The sequence below is a fragment of the Acipenser ruthenus genome, chromosome 21 (genome assembly GCF_902713425.1).
Source record: "Acipenser ruthenus chromosome 21, fAciRut3.2 maternal haplotype, whole genome shotgun sequence".
Classification (NCBI taxonomy): domain Eukaryota; kingdom Metazoa; phylum Chordata; class Actinopteri; order Acipenseriformes; family Acipenseridae; genus Acipenser; species Acipenser ruthenus.
In genome coordinates, this window is record NC_081209.1 from 14,392,840 (window position 1) to 14,412,860 (window position 20,021).

A 20,021-nucleotide genomic window follows, 5' to 3' on the forward strand; every position below is an offset into this window, starting at 1 on the left:
AGCCAGTGTGTTTTCTCAGTGCTAAGCCAGTGTGTTTTCTCAGTGCTAAGCCAGTGTGTTTTCTCAGTGCTAAGCTAGTGTGTTTTCTCAGTGCTAAGCTAGTGTGTTTTCTCAGTGCTAAGCTAGTGTGTTTTCTCAGTGCTAAGCTAGTGTGTTTTCTCAGTGCTAAGCTAGTGTGTTTTCTCAGTGCTAAGCCAGTGTTTTCTCAGTGCTAAGCCGGTGTGTTTTCTCCCTGTAGATTTCGGCTTTGCTCAGTACATGTCTCCCTGGGATGAGAAGCACGTACTGCGGGGCTCTCCTCTCTACATGGCTCCTGAGATGGTGTGTAGCCAGCAGTACGACGCTCGTGCTGACCTCTGGTCAGTGGGGGTCATTCTCTACGGTAAGGCTGCTCTCTGGCCCTGTAGGGTCTCCATGGCTCCTGCAGGAGGGAATCGGCTTTAGAAGTCACCGTGTGACTCTGTGACATCTGTCTTGGCTTCATGTATTGGAAAGTTCATTGAAATCATAGTAAAAGAACACCACTCCAAAACACATAGAAAGGCCACTTTTAATGTAATTTATTTTTTTTAGCTCTGCACAGTTTATCTGCCTATCTGTGCATCTAGCTAGACACACAACATGGCTGCTGTATACCCCAGCCGAGACCAAGGAAGACAATATCCCACACAGATCCCAAAAAACACTGAAATACCCACACAAACACACTGAATTCCCACACAAACACACTGAAATTCCCACACAAACACACTGAAATTCCCATACAAACACACTGAAATTCCCACACAAACACACTGAAATTCCCAAACAAACACAGCTTAAAAAAAAGACACTACAGTTTGTTGCACATCTGGCTGGCTGTCTAGCTGGCTGTCTGTCTATGTGGCTATTATTTTTTTATTATTATTAAAATCAGGAAACTACTGTAATTAATTTGATATTAAAATAATCTATATTGTCTACATTTTCAGAATATTTATTTTCTTACATTTTTAATGTCTAGTTAGTGTGTTGTGATATAAGGATGGGACTGGAAAAGTAACACAACAAAGTACAAACATGTGCACCCAGTTACCTGGTAATTCAGTGACTTCAGTGAAGTAGTCAAACAAGTCCTTATTAAAAGAGTGCTGACCAGCGTGTTCTTCTTCTGGCATTAGTAATGCTATTCGTGGTCCCCTGTTTTCTTTGCTGAAGATCTGAATTGTGCAGATATTTCCCACGTCATGCACTGATCTGGCTGGCTGCATTTCAAACTACAGCAAAGGTACCAGGAGCAGCAGTGTCTCCAGAGCTGTGTGTGTCTGCATACTAACATAAACAAACAAGGACTGCTGATGGTAATGTTAATAAGAGGTTAGAACATGGGTTAAAGCCTTGGTTAGCACTCCCATTTTAAAGACCATTTCAAGGTAAGGAATGCCCTTGTGAAGGTCCAAGGTAAGTCATATTCCACTGTGCAGTGTTTAGAGTTCTAGAGGTAAGGAATGCCCTTGTGAAGGTCCAAGGTAAGCCATATTCCACTGTGCAGTGTTTAGAGTTCTAGGCTGAGAGGTGAAAGACGCGGCCTGATGCTTCCCCCGGTGTCTCTTTACAGAGGCCCTGTTTGGACGCCCTCCCTTCGCTTCCCGTTCCTACACTGAGCTGGAGGAGAAGATCCGCAGTGACAAACCCATTGAGGTGAGGAAACCCCACAGTGCCTCCTGCTGGCACACAGAGACACGGGCCCCAGGGAGCTACCAGGGGCAAGATCCACTCCAGTTTAGTTCTTCTACAGGCTGTGGAAAGCCAAGGTTAGCCCACTTACGCGAACAGTTATGATGTGCCCCTCTTTGTGGCCCATAGGAGGAGTATTTTCCGTCATTCAGACGTTTCAGTCCCTTGTATTAAAGTGGGATTTCCCATTGGCAGAATGCTGTAAACCTGATTGGTTGTGTGAAATGTTTGATTCCCAGGAATACTTTCTTCTTCAATCTGCAGCATTGCTCTTGTTGGTTTATTGTAGGTGTTCTGTGTTGGACACTAATAATCTGTTCAATAAGTAATGCATTTTTGCAATGCTTGTGCTAAATAACGTGACATTTTGTAAATGCCACCTATCAAGTTTAATTTCATGTAAAAATTGCCACCCATATTTGTTTGGAATTTTAACACTCAGATCTCACAAACCATTGTTACTGTTAGATCAGATGGCTGTCAAACAATGTTTTAGTCTTTACACATGATTAGTTGTTTGTAATAAGTTTCTCCTAAACTAAAAAATGTTGTCTCCAGTCGTGCTGACAACTTGAGGGTGCCCTATCAACACCAGTCTGATATCTTCTGCTAATGAACAGCTTCAGATGAAATGAACAAATCCTATCTGACACATGGCTGTTTGACACATGGCTCTAGGGCTATATACGGCACTTTGATATAAGAACATAAGAACATAAGAAAGTTTACAAACGAGAGGAGACCATTCAGCCAATCTTGCTCGTTTGGTTGTTAGTAGCTTATTGATCCCAGAATCTCATCAAGCAGCTTCTTGAAGGATCCCAGGGTGTCAGCTTCAACAACATTACTGGGGAGTTGGTTCCAGACCCTCACAATTCTCTGTGTAAAAAAGTGCCTCCTATTTTCTGTTCTGAATGCCCCTTTATCTAATCTCCATTTATGACCCCTGGTCCTTTTTTCTTTTTTCAAGTCAAAGAAGTCCCCCAGGTTGACATTGTCTATACCTTTTAGGATTTTGAACGTTTGAATCAGATCGCCGCGTAGTCTTCTTTGTTCAAGACTGAATAGATTCAATTCTTTGAGCCTGTCTGCATACGACATGCCTTTTAAACCTGGGATAATTCTGGTTGCTCTTCTTTGCACTCTTTCTAGAGCAGCAATATCCTTTTTGTAACGAGGTGACCAGAACTGAACACAATATTCTAGGTGAGGTCTTACTAATGCATTGTAGAGTTTTAACATTACTTCCCTTGATTTAAATTCAACACTTCTCACAATATATCCGAACATCTTGTTAGCCTTTTTTATAGCTTCCCCACATTGTCTAGATGAAGACATTTCTGAGTCAACATAAACTCCTAGGTCTTTTTCTTCTTCAATTTCAGTATCTCCTATATGATATTTATAATGCACATTTTTATTGCCCGCATGCAATACTTTACACTTTTCTCTATTAAATTTCATTTGCCATGTGTCTGCCCAATTCTGAATGCTGTCTAGATCATTTTGAATGACCTTTGCTGCTTCAACAGTGTTTGCCACTCCTCCTATTTTTGTGTCGTCTGCAAATTTAACGAGTTTGCTTACTATACCAGAATCTAAATCATTAATGTAGATTAGGAATAGCAGAGGACTAAATACTGATCCCTGTGGTACACCACTGGTTACCTCACTCCATTTTGAGGTTTCTCCTCTAATCAGTACTTTTTGTTTTCTACCTGTTAACCACTCCCTAATCCATGTTCATGCATTTCCTTGAATCCCTACTGTGTTCAGTTTGAGAATTAATCTTTTATGCGGGACTTTGTCAAAAGCTTTCTGGAAATCTAAATAAACCATGTCGTATGCTTTGCAGTTATCCATTTTCAATGTTGCATCCTCAAAAAAGTCAAGTAGGTTAGTTAGACATGATCTCCCTTTCCTAAAACCATGCTGGCTGTCTCCCAGGATATTGTTACCATATAGGTAATTTTCCATTTTGGATCTTATTATAGTTTCCATAAGTTTACATATAATAGAAGTCAGGCTTACTGGTCTGTAGTTACCTGGTTCGGTTTTGTCTCCCTTTTTGTGGATCGGTATTACGTTTGCTATTTTCCAGTCTGTCGGTACAACCCCTGTGTCAAGAGACTGTTGCATGATCTTGGTTAGCGGTTTGTAAATAACTTCTTTCATTTCTTTGAGTACTATTGGGAGGATCTCATCTGGCCCAGGGGATTTGTTTATTTTAAGAGCTCCTAGTCCCTTTACTTCTGCCTCTGTTATGCTAAAGTTATTTAAAATTGGATATGAACAGGTCGACATGTGGGGCATGTTGTCAGTGTCCTCTTTTGTAAAAACCTGTGAAAAGTAATCATTTAATATATTTGCTATTTTTTTTTCTTCATCTATGATTTTGCCATTTGTGTCTCTTAGACATTTAACCTCCTCTTTGAATGTTCTCTTGCTGTTATAATATTGAAAAACATTTTGGAATTGGTTTTAGCCCCCTTAGCAATATTGATTTCTATCTCTCTCTTGGCCTTTCTAACTTCCTTTTTGACTTGTGTTTGCAATTCCAAGTACTCTTTCTGTGTGCTTTGTTTTTGGTCCCTTTTAATCGCTCTGTAAAGTGCCTTTTTTCGCTGAATATTTTTTTTAATTGATCTATAAACCACTTTGGCCATTTTGTTTTTGATTTAGATTTGTCTACTTTTGGGATGTAATTGTTTTGTGCCTCTAGTACTACATTTTCAAAAAACAGCCATCCTTTTTCTGTGGATGTTTTCTCTATTTTACTCCAATCTACTTCTATTAGCCTCTGTTTCATACCTTCGTAGTTTGCTTTTCTAAAATTGTAAACCTTAGCTTTAGTCATTACTTTTGGGGTTTTAAAAAATATTTCAAATGAGACCATGTTGTGGTCTGAGTTTGCCAATGGCTCTCTGACCTCTGTTTTAGTTATTCTGTCTTCATTATTTGAAACGACTAAGTCAAGGCATGCCTCCCCTCTAGTCGGTGCCTTGACAAATTGCGCTAGGAAGCAGTCATTTGTAATTTCTACCATTTCAATTTCGTCCGTCGTGACCCCCATCGGGTTTTCCCATTTTATACAGGGAAAGTTGAAATCCCCCATTAGTATGGCTTCTCCTTTTCTACACGCATTTCGAATGTCATTGTACAACAGATTATTTTGCTCAGCGTCTGAATTTGGCGGTCTATAGCATGCTCCTATTATTATGCCCTTTGAATTTGTGTCCATTATTCTGACCCATATTGATTCTGCATTGTTTTCTTTGTCCTGATTTAACACCTGGGCTTGAAGACTATTTCTTATGTATAGCGCTACCCCTCCGCCTCTTCTGTCCTGCCTGTCTTTCCTATATAGTGTGTACCCACTAATATTATATTCGTCTCCATCACTCTCAGACAACCAAGTTTCTGTAACACCTATCACATCGTAGTTACTTGTTAGTGCAGTAGCTTCAAGTTCTAATATTTTGTTTCTGAGACTTCTAGCATTAAGATAAATACATTTAATAGTGGTCTTACCTGAGTTGTTGCCCTTGTTTTGATGTGGTCTCCCTTCTGTTTTTCTGTTTTCTCCCCCCTTCCTTTCTAGTTTAAATGCTTCTGGACCGCCTGAAGGATCCTTTCTCTGAGTAGATTGGTTCCCTATCTGTTTAAGTGCAGTCCGTCCCACCTGTATAGATAGTCCTTGTTGTAGAAAGTGCTCCAATGTTCAAGAAAGGTGAAGCCTTCCTGTGTGCACCACGATTTCAGCCATGCATTTTGATTTTGTATTTCCAGCTGTCCATATGGTCCTTTGCAGGGTGCCGGCAGTATCCCAGAAAATACCACAGTTTTGGTCTTGTCTTTTAATTACCTTCCTAGCTCTCTGAATTTGTTTTGCAGGGATCTTGGCCTGTCTCTACCAATGTTGTTTGTACCAATGTGGACGACTACTATCGGGTCGTCTCCTGTTCGTTTTAGGAGCCTGTCCACATTCTCAGTGATGTGCTTGACTGAGGCTCCTGGAAGGCAGCACACTGTTGTAGTAAGGGGATCCAAACTGCGAACTGAACTTGCTGTGTTTCTCAGTATGGAGTCCCCAACAATCATGACCTCCCTTCTTTTTGCTGCCTGGCCAGCACTGTTTATAGGGTCCTGGGTGTTGTTTCTTTCATTCTCTTGATGTTGGTTTTGGTCATCTAAATGTTGAAGTGGCTCAAATTTGTTGGATGTCTGGATTTCTGGTGGTTGTGTTTGACGAAGTTTCTTTTTTTCCCTGCATCTGCCTATTTGAACCCAGCTGTTTCGACTCTCTTCCATCTCCCTGGTGGCTTTCAGTCTGCTAGGGGTGCAGACTTCCATGAATTGTGGGTGTGTCAGCTCCTCAAGCTCCTGTTGCTGTCTCATTTCCTCCAGCTCCTTTTCTAGCGGGCTTAATCGCTGAAGCAAGTCCTGGATCATGTGGCACTTTACACAAACTTGGTTGAGCTCTGTTGGGTTTTCTCGGATTTCCCACATCATGCAGCTGTCACAGATTACTGGCTTGAAGACCTTTTTTTTTTTTTTTTAGTTTAGTGTAGCTTCTGCAGCTGTCAACCGGCTTTCAAACTGCTTCTAACTGCGTTGTACTTGTCTACTCGTACTTCTCACACGATGTCGCTTCCACACGCTGTCGCTGGGAAGCCGGTCTGCCTTTGTTTGTTTTTGTGCTGCGTGCACGGTTCCTCCCCCGTGTCCCAGAACGCTGCGGGATTTGAATCAGCTACTCCGAGTTTCAGCTTATCAGATAAATACATGCAGCTGCAAGGCTTTAAGCTGCAATGTTTTCTGATTAAAGCAACTCCAAATTTAAAGATGTAATTCCTCCTTTCTGCTTCTAACTGCGTTGTACTTGTCCACTCGTACTTCTCACACGATGTCGCTGGGAAGCCTGTCTGCCTTTTGAAGTGTTTTTAGTTTGAAAAGACTGCAAGGACAATCTGTAGTCTCATGTAAAAGCAGGTCTGGTCAAAATCAACAAAGTTGATGTTTAAACATGCAGCATGTTTAATGAGCAGGAAACTACTGGGTCTGTGTCTGAGCTTTGATGTAGAATGTAGAACACACCTTCAGAAGTATGGACAGGAAGGACAGAAAGTCTTGCTCAGGTTTACTGGCTGCTTATTCAAGATGCTTGTGTGGTTCACGTGTATTGGAAAGAACAGGAAGTCTTGCTAAGGGTTTACTGGCTGCCTATTCAAGATGCTTGTGTGGAAGCTCATCCCACCCCTGTGTTGCACAGTGTCAGTCTGCTGTTTCACTCTGACTCAAACAGCTGTAGGTGGTATGAGGAAACTTGTGTAAATGACGTATATGTGTCATTTATTACAGGTGGGGTCTACATTAACCCTTTCAATGCCACATTGTTTATAACCTCTAGATCTAGCAACGGTACAATTTTTCGTATTTCCACTATGCTTCATGTGTACAAATCATTCGATTATGCTACCGGAGATGCTTTGTTTTGTTCACAGAAACTCTCATTTGTTTGTCCAGCAGAAGGCCTTAGTAGAAGTTTACACTGAACTTAAAATGAGCTCCCCCCAGCTATATGCCCACGAGTAGTTGACTGCAGTGTCGTTGACAGGGGCGAGTTAGCTGTGTCTATCTGTAGCTGGCCAGGCTCTGCAGTGTCGTTGACGGGGGCGAGTTAGCTGTGTCTGTCTGGAGCTGGGGAGCTGACAAGGCTCTGCTGTGTCGTTGACGGGGGTGAGTTAGCTGTGTCTGTCTGGAGCTGGGGAGCTGACCAGGCTCTCGAGTGTCGTTGACGGGGGTGAGTTAGCTGTGTCTGTCTGGAGCAAGACCAGGCTCTCCAGTGTCGTTGACGGGAGCGAGTCAGCTGTGTCTGTCTGGAGCTGGGGAGCTGACCAGGCTGTCCAGTGTCGTTGACGGGGTCGAGTTAGCTGTGTCTGTCTGACCAGGCTCTCCTACCTTCAAACAGCACTCCCGAGGGGCCACGGCCTGCTCAGACAGTCAGGGAATCTGCAGACAGGAGGAGGGACACACAGCCCAGGTGGGAGAGTGGGAGGGAGGCCATGTGAGAAATCTGGGGCTGGGGGTGGTGACAGTGCTGTCTGTCTGAATTCAGTGTCTGTGAAAGGAAATGGACAGACTGCATTGGAGAGCAAAGTGAAGCTGTCTCCTGTTTGTCTGTCTAAAAGAAACTTTCATTAATTCTAAATGTAGTCCTATTGAGTGGTTAATAGTTAAGGATGTCTGTCTGTCTGAATTCAGTGTTGAAAGGTAAGGGATGGACAGCACAAGTGTTTGTCTGTCTGTCATCAAATCACTCCTTATGAAATGTAAGAACATAAGAAAGTTTACAAACGAGAGGAGGCCATTCAGCCCATCGTGCTCGTTTGGTTGTTAGTAGCTTATTGATCCCAGAATCTCATCAAGCAGCTTCTTGAAGGATCCCAGGGTGTCAGCTTCAACAACATTACTGGGGAGTTGGTTCCAGACCCTCACAATTCTCTGTGTAAAAAAGTGCCTCCTATTTTCTGTTCTGAATGCCCCTTTATCTAATCTCCATTGGTGACCCCTGGTCCTTGTTTCTTTTTTTCAGGTCAAAGAAGTCCCCTGGGTTGACATTGTCTATACCTTTTAGGATTTTGAATGTTTGAATCAGATCGCCGCGTAGTCTTCTTTGTTCAAGACTGAATAGATTCAATTCTTTTAGCCTGTCTGCATATGACATGCCTTTTAAACCCGGGATAATTCTGGTTGCTCTTCTTTGCACTCTTTCTAGAGCAGCAATATCCTTTTTGTAACGAGGTGACCAGAACTGAACACAATATTCTAGGTGAGGTCTTACTAATGCATTGTAGAGTTTTAACATTACTTCCCTTGATTTAAATTCAACACTTCTCACAATATATCCGAGCATCGTGTTAGCCTTTTTTATAGCTTCCCCACATTGTCTAGATGAAGACATTTTAACATAAACTCCTAGGTCTTTTTCATAGTTCCCTTCTTCAATTTCAGTATCTCCTATATGATATTTATAATGCACATTTTTATTGCCCGCATGCAATACTTTACACTTTTCTCTATTAAATTTAATTTGCCATGTGTCTGCCCAATTCTGAATGCTGTCTAGATCATTTTGAATGACCTTTGCTGCTGTAACAGTGATTGCCACTCCTCCTATTTTTGTGTCATCTGCAAATTTAACAAGTTTGCTTACTATACCAGAATCTAAATCATTAATGTAGATTAGGAATAGCAGAGGTCCTAATACTGATCCCTGTGGTACACCACTGGTTACCTCACTCCATTTCGAGGTTTCTCCTCTAATCAGTACTTTCTGTTTTCTACCTGTTAACCACTCCCTAATCCATGTGCATGCATTTCCTTGAATCCCTACTGCATTCAGTTTGAGAATGAATCTTTTATGCGGGACTTTGTCAAAAGCTTTCTGGAAATCTAAATAGACCATGTCGTATGCTTTGCAGTTATCCATTTTCAATGTTGCATCCTCAAAAAAGTCAAGTAGGTTAGTTAGACATGATCTCCCTTTCCTAAAACCATGCTGGCTGTCTCCCAGGATATTGTTACCATATAGGTAATTTTCCATTTTGGATCTGACTGCACCTACAATGTGTCTGTCTGTCTGTCTGTCTGTCTGTCATCAAATCACTCCCTATGAAATGTAAGGTATTGACTGCACATACAATGTGTCTGTCTGTCTGTCTGTCTGTCTGTCTGTCTGTCATCAAATCACTCCCTATGAAATGTAAGGTATTGACTGCACATACAATGTGTCTGTCTGTCTGTCTGTCTGTCTGTCTGTCATCAAATCACTCCCTATGAAATGTAAGGTACTGACTGCATCTACAATGTGTCTGTCTGTCTGTCTGTCTGTCTGTCTGTCATCAAATCACTCCCTATGAAATGTAAGGTATTGACTGCACATACAATGTGTCTGTCTGTCTGTCTGTCTGTCTGTCTGTCATCAAATCACTCCCTATGAAATGTAAGGTATTGACTGCACATACAATGTGTCTGTCTGTCTGTCTGTCTGTCTGTCTGTCATCAAATCACTCCCTATGAAATGTAAGGTATTGACTGCACATACAATGTGTCTGTCTGTCTGTCTGTCTGTCTGTCTGTCATCAAATCACTCCCTATGAAATGTAAGGTACTGACTGCATCTACAATGTGTCTGTCTGTCATCAAATCACTCCCTATGAAATGTAAGGTATTGACTGCACATACAATGTTTGTTTGTTTGCTTTTTTCTTATTTTCTGGTTGAGCGTCCATTACCATTAAACACTCAATAGTACTGAAAGAAACTTGAAAAGTTTGGTGTCTTCAGTGTTAAAACAATGTTTCACAGCATTTCTGTGTGTAGCGAGTATCCAGTGTTATTACTGCCCTCTGCTGGTGATAAATAACCCTGAAGTTCAGGAGGACATTCTCAACCTATTGAATGTATCGTTATTTTGGGGTATATGGAGGCTGTATGTCTGTCTGACTTTATTTTAGAGTTGTGCATATATCTAGAGAGCTGCATATCCGATTATGATAAGCTTGAAAAGGACATTCTTTAGTAAGGGAATCCGAATATGAGGTTATAGAGGCTTCTGTCTCAATGTCACACTTGCAGTTTGGTTTTAGCTGTAGTACAATGATCCTGATTTTTAGAACATAAGAAAGTTTACAAACGAGAGGAGGCCATTCAGCCCATATTGTATATATTATGTAGGGCTTCTGGTTTTCCGCAGACTTTTGTACTATCCTTTAAAAATTCAGTTAATACCCTTGTAAAGCTTTTCGTGTATCTCAATCACAACTGAGAAACGTGTTAATAGTTACATTGATTTAATTTACAGGCTTTTTCTATGAAACAACTACATGGGCTTTTAAATCGTAAGTCTTACTTTTTCATTGCAAAGCAGAAGCGACTTCTCTTTATAATGTAGTCATGCAGAACGCTTGTAATAGTGTGTCCAGCCTAACATACTTTCTTGTCTTGATAGCTTTAATAAAGATTAGTTGCTTATTAACATGTTGCGATCTCGTTTGTTCTGCTTGTTAATAAAAAATGAAGGCTTGGCCAATTAAAAAGCCAATTGAGTTGTCTCACAGAAGAAAAGTAAATTAAATTATTTTTACTGTTACCACGTTTCTCATTTGTGATTGAGATACTCGCCTGAACAGGTATCAGCTGAATTCTTAAAGGAGAGTAGAAAAGGGGTACAGCACTGAAGATCATAAGCTGTGATGTTATAAGAAGTGCCTGTCTGTTTGTCTTTTTGTACGTATATCACACATTACCTATATCTAGAGAACCGGTTGTGTGACTGTTTGTCGTGTGACGGTGTGTTTGCTGTGTTGTGTGACTGTTTTTTGTGTTGCTATGTTGTGTGATGGTGTGTTTGTCATGTTATGTGACGGTGTGTTTGTCATGTTGTGTGACAGTGTCTGTGTTGTGTTGCTGTGTTGTGTTGTGTGACAGTGTGTGTGTTGTGTTGTGTGACAGTATGTTTGTTGTGTTGCTGTGTTATGTGACAGTGTGTTTGTCGTGTTGTGTGTTATGTTGTATGACAGTGTGTTTGTTGTGTTAAGAACATAAGAAAGTTTACAAACGAGAGGAGGCCATTCAGCCCATCTTGCTCGTTTGGTTGTTAGTAGCTTATTGATCCCAGAATCTCATCAAGCAGCTTCTTGAAGGATCCCAGGGTGTCAGCTTCAACAACATTACTGGGGAGTTGGTTCCAGACCCTCACAATTCTCTGTGTAAAAAAGTGCCTCCTATTTTCTGTTCTGAATGCCCCTTTATCTAATCTCCATTTATGACCCCTGGTCCTTTTTTCTTTTTTCAAGTCAAAGTCGTCCCCCGGGTTGACATTGTCTATACCTTTTAGGATTTTGAATGTTTGAATCAGATCGCCGCGTAGTCTTCTTTGTTCAAGACTGAATAGATTCAATTCTTTTAGCCTGTCTGCATACGACATGCCTTTTAAACCCGGGATAATTCTGGTTGCTCTTCTTTGCACTCTTTCTAGAGCAGCAATATCCTTTTTGTAACAAGGTGACCAGAACTGAACACAATATTCTAGGTGAGGTCTTACTAATGCATTGTAGAGTTTTAACATTACTTCCCTTGATTTAAATTCAACACTTCTCACAATATATCCAAGCATCTTGTTAGCCTTTTTTATAGCTTCCCCACATTGTCTAGATGAAGACATTTCTGAGTCAACATAAACTCCTAGGTCTTTTTCATAGTTCCCTTCTTCAATTTCAGTATCTCCCATATGATATTTATAATGCACATTTTTATTGCCCGCATGCAATACTTTACACTTTTCTCTATTAAATTTCATTTGCCATGTGTCTGCCCAATTTTGAATGCTGTCTAGATCATTTTGAATGACCTTTGCTGCTTCCACAGTGTCTGCCACTCCTCCTATTTTTGTGTCGTCTGCAAATTTAACGAGTTTGCTTACTATATCAGAGTCTAAATCATTAATGTAGATTAGGAATAGCAGAGGACCTAATACTGATCCCTGTGGTACACCACTGGTTACCTCACTCCATTTCGAGGTTTCTCCTCTAATCAGTACTTTCTGTTTTCTACCTGTTAACCACTCCCTAATCCATGTGCATGCATTTCCTTGAATCCCTACTGCATTCAGTTTGAGAATTAATCTTTTATGCGGGACTTGGTCAAAAGCTTTCTGGAAATCTAAATAAACCATGTCGTATGCTTTGCAGTTATCCATTTTCAATGTTGCATCCTCAAAAAAGTCAAGTAGGTTAGTTAGACATGATCTCCCTTTCCAAAAACCATGCTGGCTGTCTCCCAGGATATTGTTGCCATATAGGTAATTTTCCATTTTGGATTTTATTATAGTTTCCATAAGTTTACATATAATAGAAGTCAGGCTTATTGGTCTGTAGTTACCTGGTTCGGTTTTGTCTTCCTTTTTGTGGATCGGTATTACGTTTGCTATTTTCCAGTCTGTTGGTACAACCCCTGTGTCAAGAGACTGTTGCATGATCTTGGTTAGTGGTTTGTAAATAACTTCTTTTCATTTCTTTGAGTACTATTGGGAGGATCTCATCTGGCCCAGGGGATTTGTTTATTTTAAGAGCTCCTAGTCCCTTTAACACTTCTGCCTCTGTTATGCTAAAGTTATTTAAAATTGGATAGGAACAGGTCGACATGTGGAGCATGTTGTCCGTGTCCTCCTTTGTAAAAACCTGTAAAAAGTAATCATTTAATATATTTGCTATTTTTTTTTTCTTCATCTATGATTTTGCCATTTGTGTCTCTTAGACATTTAACCTCCTCTTTGAATGTTCTCTTGCTGTTATAATATTGGAAAAACATTTTGGAATTGGTTTTGTGTTGTGTGTTATGTTGTGTGACGACGTGTCTTGTGTTGCTGTGTGTTTGTAGTGTTGTGTGACAGTCTGTTTGTTGTGTTGCTGTGTTGTGTGACGGTGTGTTTGTTGTGTTGCTGTGTGTTTGTAGTGTTGTATGACGGTGTGTTTGTAGTGTTGTATGACGGTGTGTTTGTTTTGTTGTGTGATGGTGTGTTTGTAGTGTCGCTGTGTTGTGTGTTGTGTGAAGGTGTTTTTGTTGTATTGTGTGACAGTGTGTTTGCGGTGTTGTTGTGTTGTATGACAGTGTGTTTGTTGTGTTGTGTGTCGTGTTGTGTGACTGTGTTGTGTTGTGTGTCGTGTTGTGTGACAGTGTTTTTGTTGTGTTGTGTGACGGTGTGTTTGTTTTGTGTCATGTTGTATTACGGTGTGTGTTGTGTGTCATGTTGTATTACGGTGCGTTTGTTGTGTTGTATGACGGTGTGTTTGTTGTGTTGTGTGTCGTGTTGTATGACGGTGTGTTTGTTGTGTTGTGTGTCGTGTTGTGTGACTGTGTGTTTGTTGTGTTGCAGCTCTGCCCGAGTCCACATGTCTCCAGGGAGTGCAGAGACCTCTTGCTGCGGCTGCTGGACAGGGACCCCGAAACTCGCATCTCCTTCGACGAGTTCTTCGCACACCCCTTCGTGGACTTGGAGCACATGCCCAGCGCAGAGAGTCTGGGCCGAGCAGTGAGTCCACAACCTTGATATGGGGCCATTCCAGTCCAAATGCATCAGCAGGGATTACCCCATCTCTTCCTTCAGTGATTCAACATGTTTTAAAATGATGGTGTTATATGTGGTCCTGCTCCTTTTCAACGTTTAGTTTTCATAGGCTCACAAAATACCATAATAAATCTCTAATCTTTTTTAACTTCATTAGAAGTGTGAAACCTGTTAATTCTACAAGCGGTTTCACCACTTTCAGTCTATGCAGAATCACCAATAGGAAAGTGTCAGTTATGATTGACACACGTTTTCAATTGCTGTGATTTTACTCAGCTTGGATATCTCACTCCCGCTGCATTTGGTCAGCTGCTGGTCAGAAGCAAAGAATAGATGGAAAATAATTGCATTAAGTAGCAAAGCTTTCACAACCAGGTTTCATGATGTTTCAATTCAGAACTTGTGTCTGTCGGCTCTAAAATAAATACATTGCTCTAAAGGCCTTGATTGAAAAGGAGCAAGCCTAGCTATTTGTCATCTCCTACATGCTTATGAAAATGTAATCAGTGGTCTTCAAAACGGATGGCACTTCATACACTTTCTCACTGTGCTGGTCATGAGTTACACTGCTCCTCTTCTGCATGGCCACAAACCATTTCTCAAACCGCCTCCCCTGAGCTGGAAGTATCGTATTGAAAATGAGATTCATTGATTTATTACAATCATTTGCAATCAATAACGTGACTTAACAGCATCAAAAGCAGTGAGGTTGTCTTTGGTATCCCGGTATACTATAGCGACTATGCATTAGATCAGTGGCTCACCTAGCAAAAGCACAGCCTCGTGGGGTGCAGGGTGAGTATAACAGTCAGGGGAACACAGGTTCACATCCTGGCTGTGTGCTGTGCAGGGGGAGTCATACAGTCGGGATCGCAGGAGAGGGTCCTGGCTGTGTGGTGTGCAGGGGGAGTCATACAGTCGGGAGCGCAGGAGAGGGTCCTGGCTGTGTGCTGTGCAGGGGGAGTCATACAGTCGGGAGCGCAGGAGAGGGTCCTGGCTATGTGCTGTGCAGGGTGAGTCATACAGTCAGGGGAGCGCAGGTTCACGTCCTGGCTGTGTGCTGTGCAGGGGGAGTGATACAGTCAGGGGAGCGCAGGTTCATGTCCTGGCTGTGTGCTGTGCAGGGGGAGTCATACAATCAGGGGAGCGCAGGGGAGCGTCCTGGCTGTGTGCTGTGCAGGGTGAGTCATACAGTCAGGGGAGCACAGGTTCACGTCCTGGCTGTGTGCTGTGCAGGGGGAGTGATACAGTCAGGGGAGCGCAGGTTCATGTCCTGGCTGTGTGCTGTGCAGGGGGAGTCATACAATCAGGGGAGCGCAGGGGAGCGTCCTGGCTGTGTGCTGTGCAGGGTGAGTCATACAGTCAGGGGAGCACAGGTTCACGTCCTGGCTGTGCGCTGTGCAGGGCGAGTCATACAGTCAGGGGAGCGCAGGTTCACGTCCTGGCTGTTTGCTGTGCAGGGGGAGTGATACAGTCAGGGGAGCGCAGAGGAGCATCCTGGCTGTGTGCTGTGCAGGGGGAGTCATAGGACTGATAATTACCCTGCAGTGCTCCAGAGCAGTGTGGGAAGGCTGTGGTTAGGGAAGGGAATTGGACATTCTAAATTGGAGAGACAATGGGAGGTAAAATAATTGGGCACTCTAAATGTATGAGTGAAGTTTGGGAATAAGAAGAGGCTGTTCATTCCATCAAGGCACGTCTCTTCCTAGTGCACATTTGGCTGTACTGAAGGAATCTATTTTTTTTAGATTTACTTACTACTACTTCACCTGGTAGGCCATACCATACATGTATAACTGTGTAAAAAACTGCTTCCTAAAAGACAAAACATACAAAAACCAAGAAACAATAAAATAGCCCACATCATATCTGGGAATTCCAAGAGTTGTGTAAAATGCCCTCGCAGTATAACTTTACATTAGAACACAGCAACACAAGCCAATGTGTCTACATATCCTACGAGTTCACGCTGTGAAAAAACCCATGAACGTTACTATACGTAGTATATACAGTGCCGTGAAATAGTATTTGCCCCGTCTGATTTTCTGCATTTTTGCACATTTTTCACATTGTATTTGGTCAGATTTTTTGTGGGTTGTAGTAGTATATAGAGGGAGTCTGAGAGAAAAAATGACACCAAAGTTTGGTGCTTCTTTCATTTGTTTGGTGTCCAGTTATCAAACATGCAATCTTCAGGTGTGAAAAAGTTATTGCCCCCCCCTTGTTAACTCAACCCAATTAAAGGGATAATTAGGGTCAGCTGTTTGTGTACTTTGGTTAACAACCAGGCCCGATTTGGGCCAGCCCTGCCCAATATAATACTGACTAACTTTGGCCCTTACCATCAGAGTGAAGTTGTCATCACACAGGTTCTAGAGGCATATCATGCCACGAACAAAAGAAATTCCAGAAGACCTCCGGAAAAAAGTTGTTGATGCCTATCAGTCTGGAAAGGGTTACAAAGCCATTTCTAAGGCTCTGGGGCTCCACCGAACCACAGTCAGAGCCATATTGTCCAAATGGAGAAAGTTTGGGACAGTAGTGAATCTTCCCAGGAGTGGCCGTCCTGCCAAAATCTCTCCAAGAGCAAGGCGTAAAATCGTCCAGGAAGTCACAAAGAACCCTAGAACAACATCCAGGGATCTGCAGGCCTCTCTCGCCTCGGCTAAGGTTGTAACAATCTACCTTTGACCCAAAAGGCCAACACAACATTCCCAGAATAAGAATTGGTTACTACCAAAAACTCCTTGAAAATGACATAAAAAGTAGATGGCAGAAAGGCAGATACACAGCAAAAATAGGATTGCTAGGTTCGTTTGGGTGCAAAACATTTAATTCCAAAACATTTGTCCAGATTACCAAACAATTTTATGACCCACAGTACCTCGGGTAGCTGCTGACCCATGCACATAAAATTAAGTCGAAACAGAAATAGGATGGTGGTAAATCCCCTTGTAAGCCTACAGAGGCAATAAATAAGTAAAAATAATGTCCAGTAGAAATGTCCCAAAATAATAGTCCAGTATCATAAACAAACAAAAAATAGATAAACCCCAAAAAATCAAAATTCAGTTTGTAATCCACCAACAAAAATAAAGTAAAAGGAAATGAAACAAACATCCGCCGTACAAAAATAATAATAAATCAGTTCGGTCTCACCGGTTTGTGTGGTTGTCCATGAGCGCTCCAGAAAGACGACACAAAGTCCAAAAACACAGCTGTAATCCAAAATCCAAGGGTATGTCTTGTTTTCCTCCAGGAAATAGCAATGAAAAAAAAATAAGTGCCAGCAACGTTTGCTAAACAAAGAACATTGACTAAAACTGTAAAAACTAAAGCTAGATAAACAGAGTCCACATCTAACTTTATACAGTTTTGCATTAACACATCTAAGTTTAGAAAACCTGTACACATGAAATACCCGACGGCAAACCTTCAGCAGCAAACTAAGCAGAGTACAAACTCCCAACAGGAAAAGGTGCCGTCCCATAGTGCATTAGTTCAGGGTTTATAAAGGTCAAGGTCCTCCAACATATTTAAGGGGCAACGTTTCCTAAAACCCACTCTTAAAAGGGTAACAGTAAACATACATTGAAGTATCATATATTCTGACTTTAAAGAACACATTTTGAATACCTGGCCAGGCTAAAAAGTGGTACGCTTAAATGGACCACTTATATAATATTTACTTTTGTGTGACAGATGTCACAAGGTCAGTGTTCATGACTCCACCATCAGAAAGATACTGGGCAAAAATGGTATTCATGGCAGAGTAGCAAGGCGGAAACCATTGCTCACTAAGAAGAACATGAATGCTCGTCTCAAGTTTTCCACAAAGCACCTGGATGATCCTCAGGAGTTCTGGAACAATGTTCTATGGACAGATGAGTCAAAAGTGGAACTTTTTGGCCAACATGGGCCCCGTTATGTCTGGCGAAAACCAAACACTGCATTCCACAGTAAGAACCTCATACCAACGGTCAAGCATGGTGGTGGTAGTGTCATGGTTTGGGGATGCTTTGCTGCATCAGGACCTGGACGCCTTGCCATTATTGAAGGAACCATGAATTCTGCTCTGTATCAGAGAATTCTTCAGGAGAATGTCAGGCCATCCATCTGTGAGCTGAAGCTGAAGCGCACCTTGGTCATGCAGCAAGACAATGATCCGAAACACACAAGCAAGTCTACATCAGAATGGTTGAAGAACAAGAAATTTAAAGTTTTGGAATGGCCTAGTCAAAGTCCAGACCTAAACCCCATTGAGATGTTGTGGCAGGACCTGAAACGAGCAGTTCATGCTCGAAAATCCACAAATGTCACTGAGTTGAAGCAGTTCTGCATGGAAGAGTGGGCCAAAATTCCTCCACGGCGCTGTGAGAGACTAATCAATAACTACAGGAAGCATTTGGTTGCAGTTATTGCTGCTAAAGGTTGCGTACCCAGTTATTGAGTCTAAGGGGGCGATAGCTTTTTCACACGGGGGCATTGGGTGTTGCATAACTTTCTTTAATAAATAAATGAAATATGTATCCATTTTTGTGTTATTTGTTCACTCACGGTCTCTTTAATCTAATATTAGGTTTTGTTTGAAGATCTGATAACATTCAGTGTCAAAAATATGCAAAAATGCAGAAAACTAGACAGGGGGCAAATGCTTTTTCACGGCACTGTATACAGGAACACATGTACAGTAGAAGTGCAGTGCTTCTAAATGGTCTCTCAGGCTGTGACAGGCTGCTGTATATTCTGTTGTTTTTTCCAACACTCCCAACAACATTGCAGCGCTTTTTTATTTGTGAGTTTAATGTTACCTTTAATCTTACAGAAGACTTTGGGGAAGAATGTGCCTCGTACTTGGGTGCATAAAAATGCATTTGTGTCTCTCTCCCTCTCTCAGACAGCGCTGGTGTTGGAGGCTGTGCAGAAAGACGAGACTGGGGAGCACTCTGGTGCCCTCTCTCTGTACTGCAGGGCACTGGAGCACTTCGTCCCTGCCATCCACTGTGAGCTGCTCCCTTACCATTGCCCTGGTTTTACATGTACAATTGGCAATACACCCTGAGGGATCTACACGCTCTACAGTGAATACCAGCTCCGGGTTTGAAAACTGTCTGTACACAGTTTTACTGTAAAAAAAAAAAAACATGCTAAAAGCAATATACTCTAGAGAGCGTGAGCATACTTGGGATGGGGCTAAAAACGACAGTTCAGGAAATGTGTCGGGCACCCACCCTATTGTTTATTATGTCCTAGTCAATTAGCCATTCCCTAAACATTTCAATTAAACTCATAACTGAGAGGCCACTACTAAATGTGTTCAGTAGTGTTGTGTTGAAAAGTGATTCTTGATGCTGTATATAACCGTAAGTATTTCTTACTAAATGTGCTGTTTTAACAATATATATTTTCTGACAGCTCAGCCAGGTTAAACACTCAACCATAGACTGCAAACAAGCTCAGCCAGGTTAAACACACAACCATAACAAGCTCAGCCAGGTTAAATACTCAACCATAGAAAGCAAGCTCAGCCAGGTTAAACACACAACCATAGCAAGCTCAGCCAGGTTAAACACACAACCACAGCAAGCAAGGTCAGCCAGGTTAAACACTCAACCATAGCAAGCAAGCTCAGCCAGGTTAAACACTCAACCATAGCAAGCAAGCTCAGCCAGGTTAAACACACAACCATAGCAAGCAAGCTCAGCCAGATTAAACACACAACCATAGCAAGCAAGCTCAGCCAGGTTAAACACACAACCATAGCAAGTTCACCAGGTTAAACACTCAACCACAGCTAGCAAGATCAGCCAGGTTAAACACACAACCATAGCAAGCAAACTCAGCCAGGTTAAACACTCAACCATAGCAGGCAAGCTCAGCCAGGTTAAACACACAACCATAGCAAGTTCACCAGGTTAAACACTCAACCACAGCTAGCAAGCTCAGCCAGGTTAAACACAACCATAGCAAGCTCAGCCAGGTTAAACACTCAACCATAGCAGGCAAGCTCAGCCAGGTTAAACACTCAACCATAGCAAGCAAGCTCAGCCGGGTTAAACACACAACCATAGCAAGCTCAGCCAGGTTAAACACTCAACCTTAGCTAGCAAGTTCAGCCAGGTTAAACACAACCATAGCAAGCTCAGCCAGGTTAAACACTCAACCATAGCAGGCA

The 20,021-nt window shown here is 42.0% G+C and overlaps 1 protein-coding gene across 3 annotated transcripts in view; it reads left to right on the plus strand.

Annotated features, from left to right (window-relative positions):
- Positions 1–20,021, plus strand: part of LOC117428104 (serine/threonine-protein kinase ULK3-like) — a 59,088-nt gene that overhangs the window by 8,502 nt on the left and 30,565 nt on the right. For all 3 annotated transcript variants that reach the window (XM_058994852.1, XM_058994853.1, XM_058994854.1), the window contains exons 5-8: positions 239–382; positions 1,598–1,680; positions 13,655–13,810; positions 18,744–18,849. In XM_058994852.1, the coding sequence (XP_058850835.1) occupies positions 239–382; positions 1,598–1,680; positions 13,655–13,810; positions 18,744–18,849 (489 nt within the window). The remainder of the gene's footprint in view (positions 1–238; positions 383–1,597; positions 1,681–13,654; positions 13,811–18,743; positions 18,850–20,021) is intronic.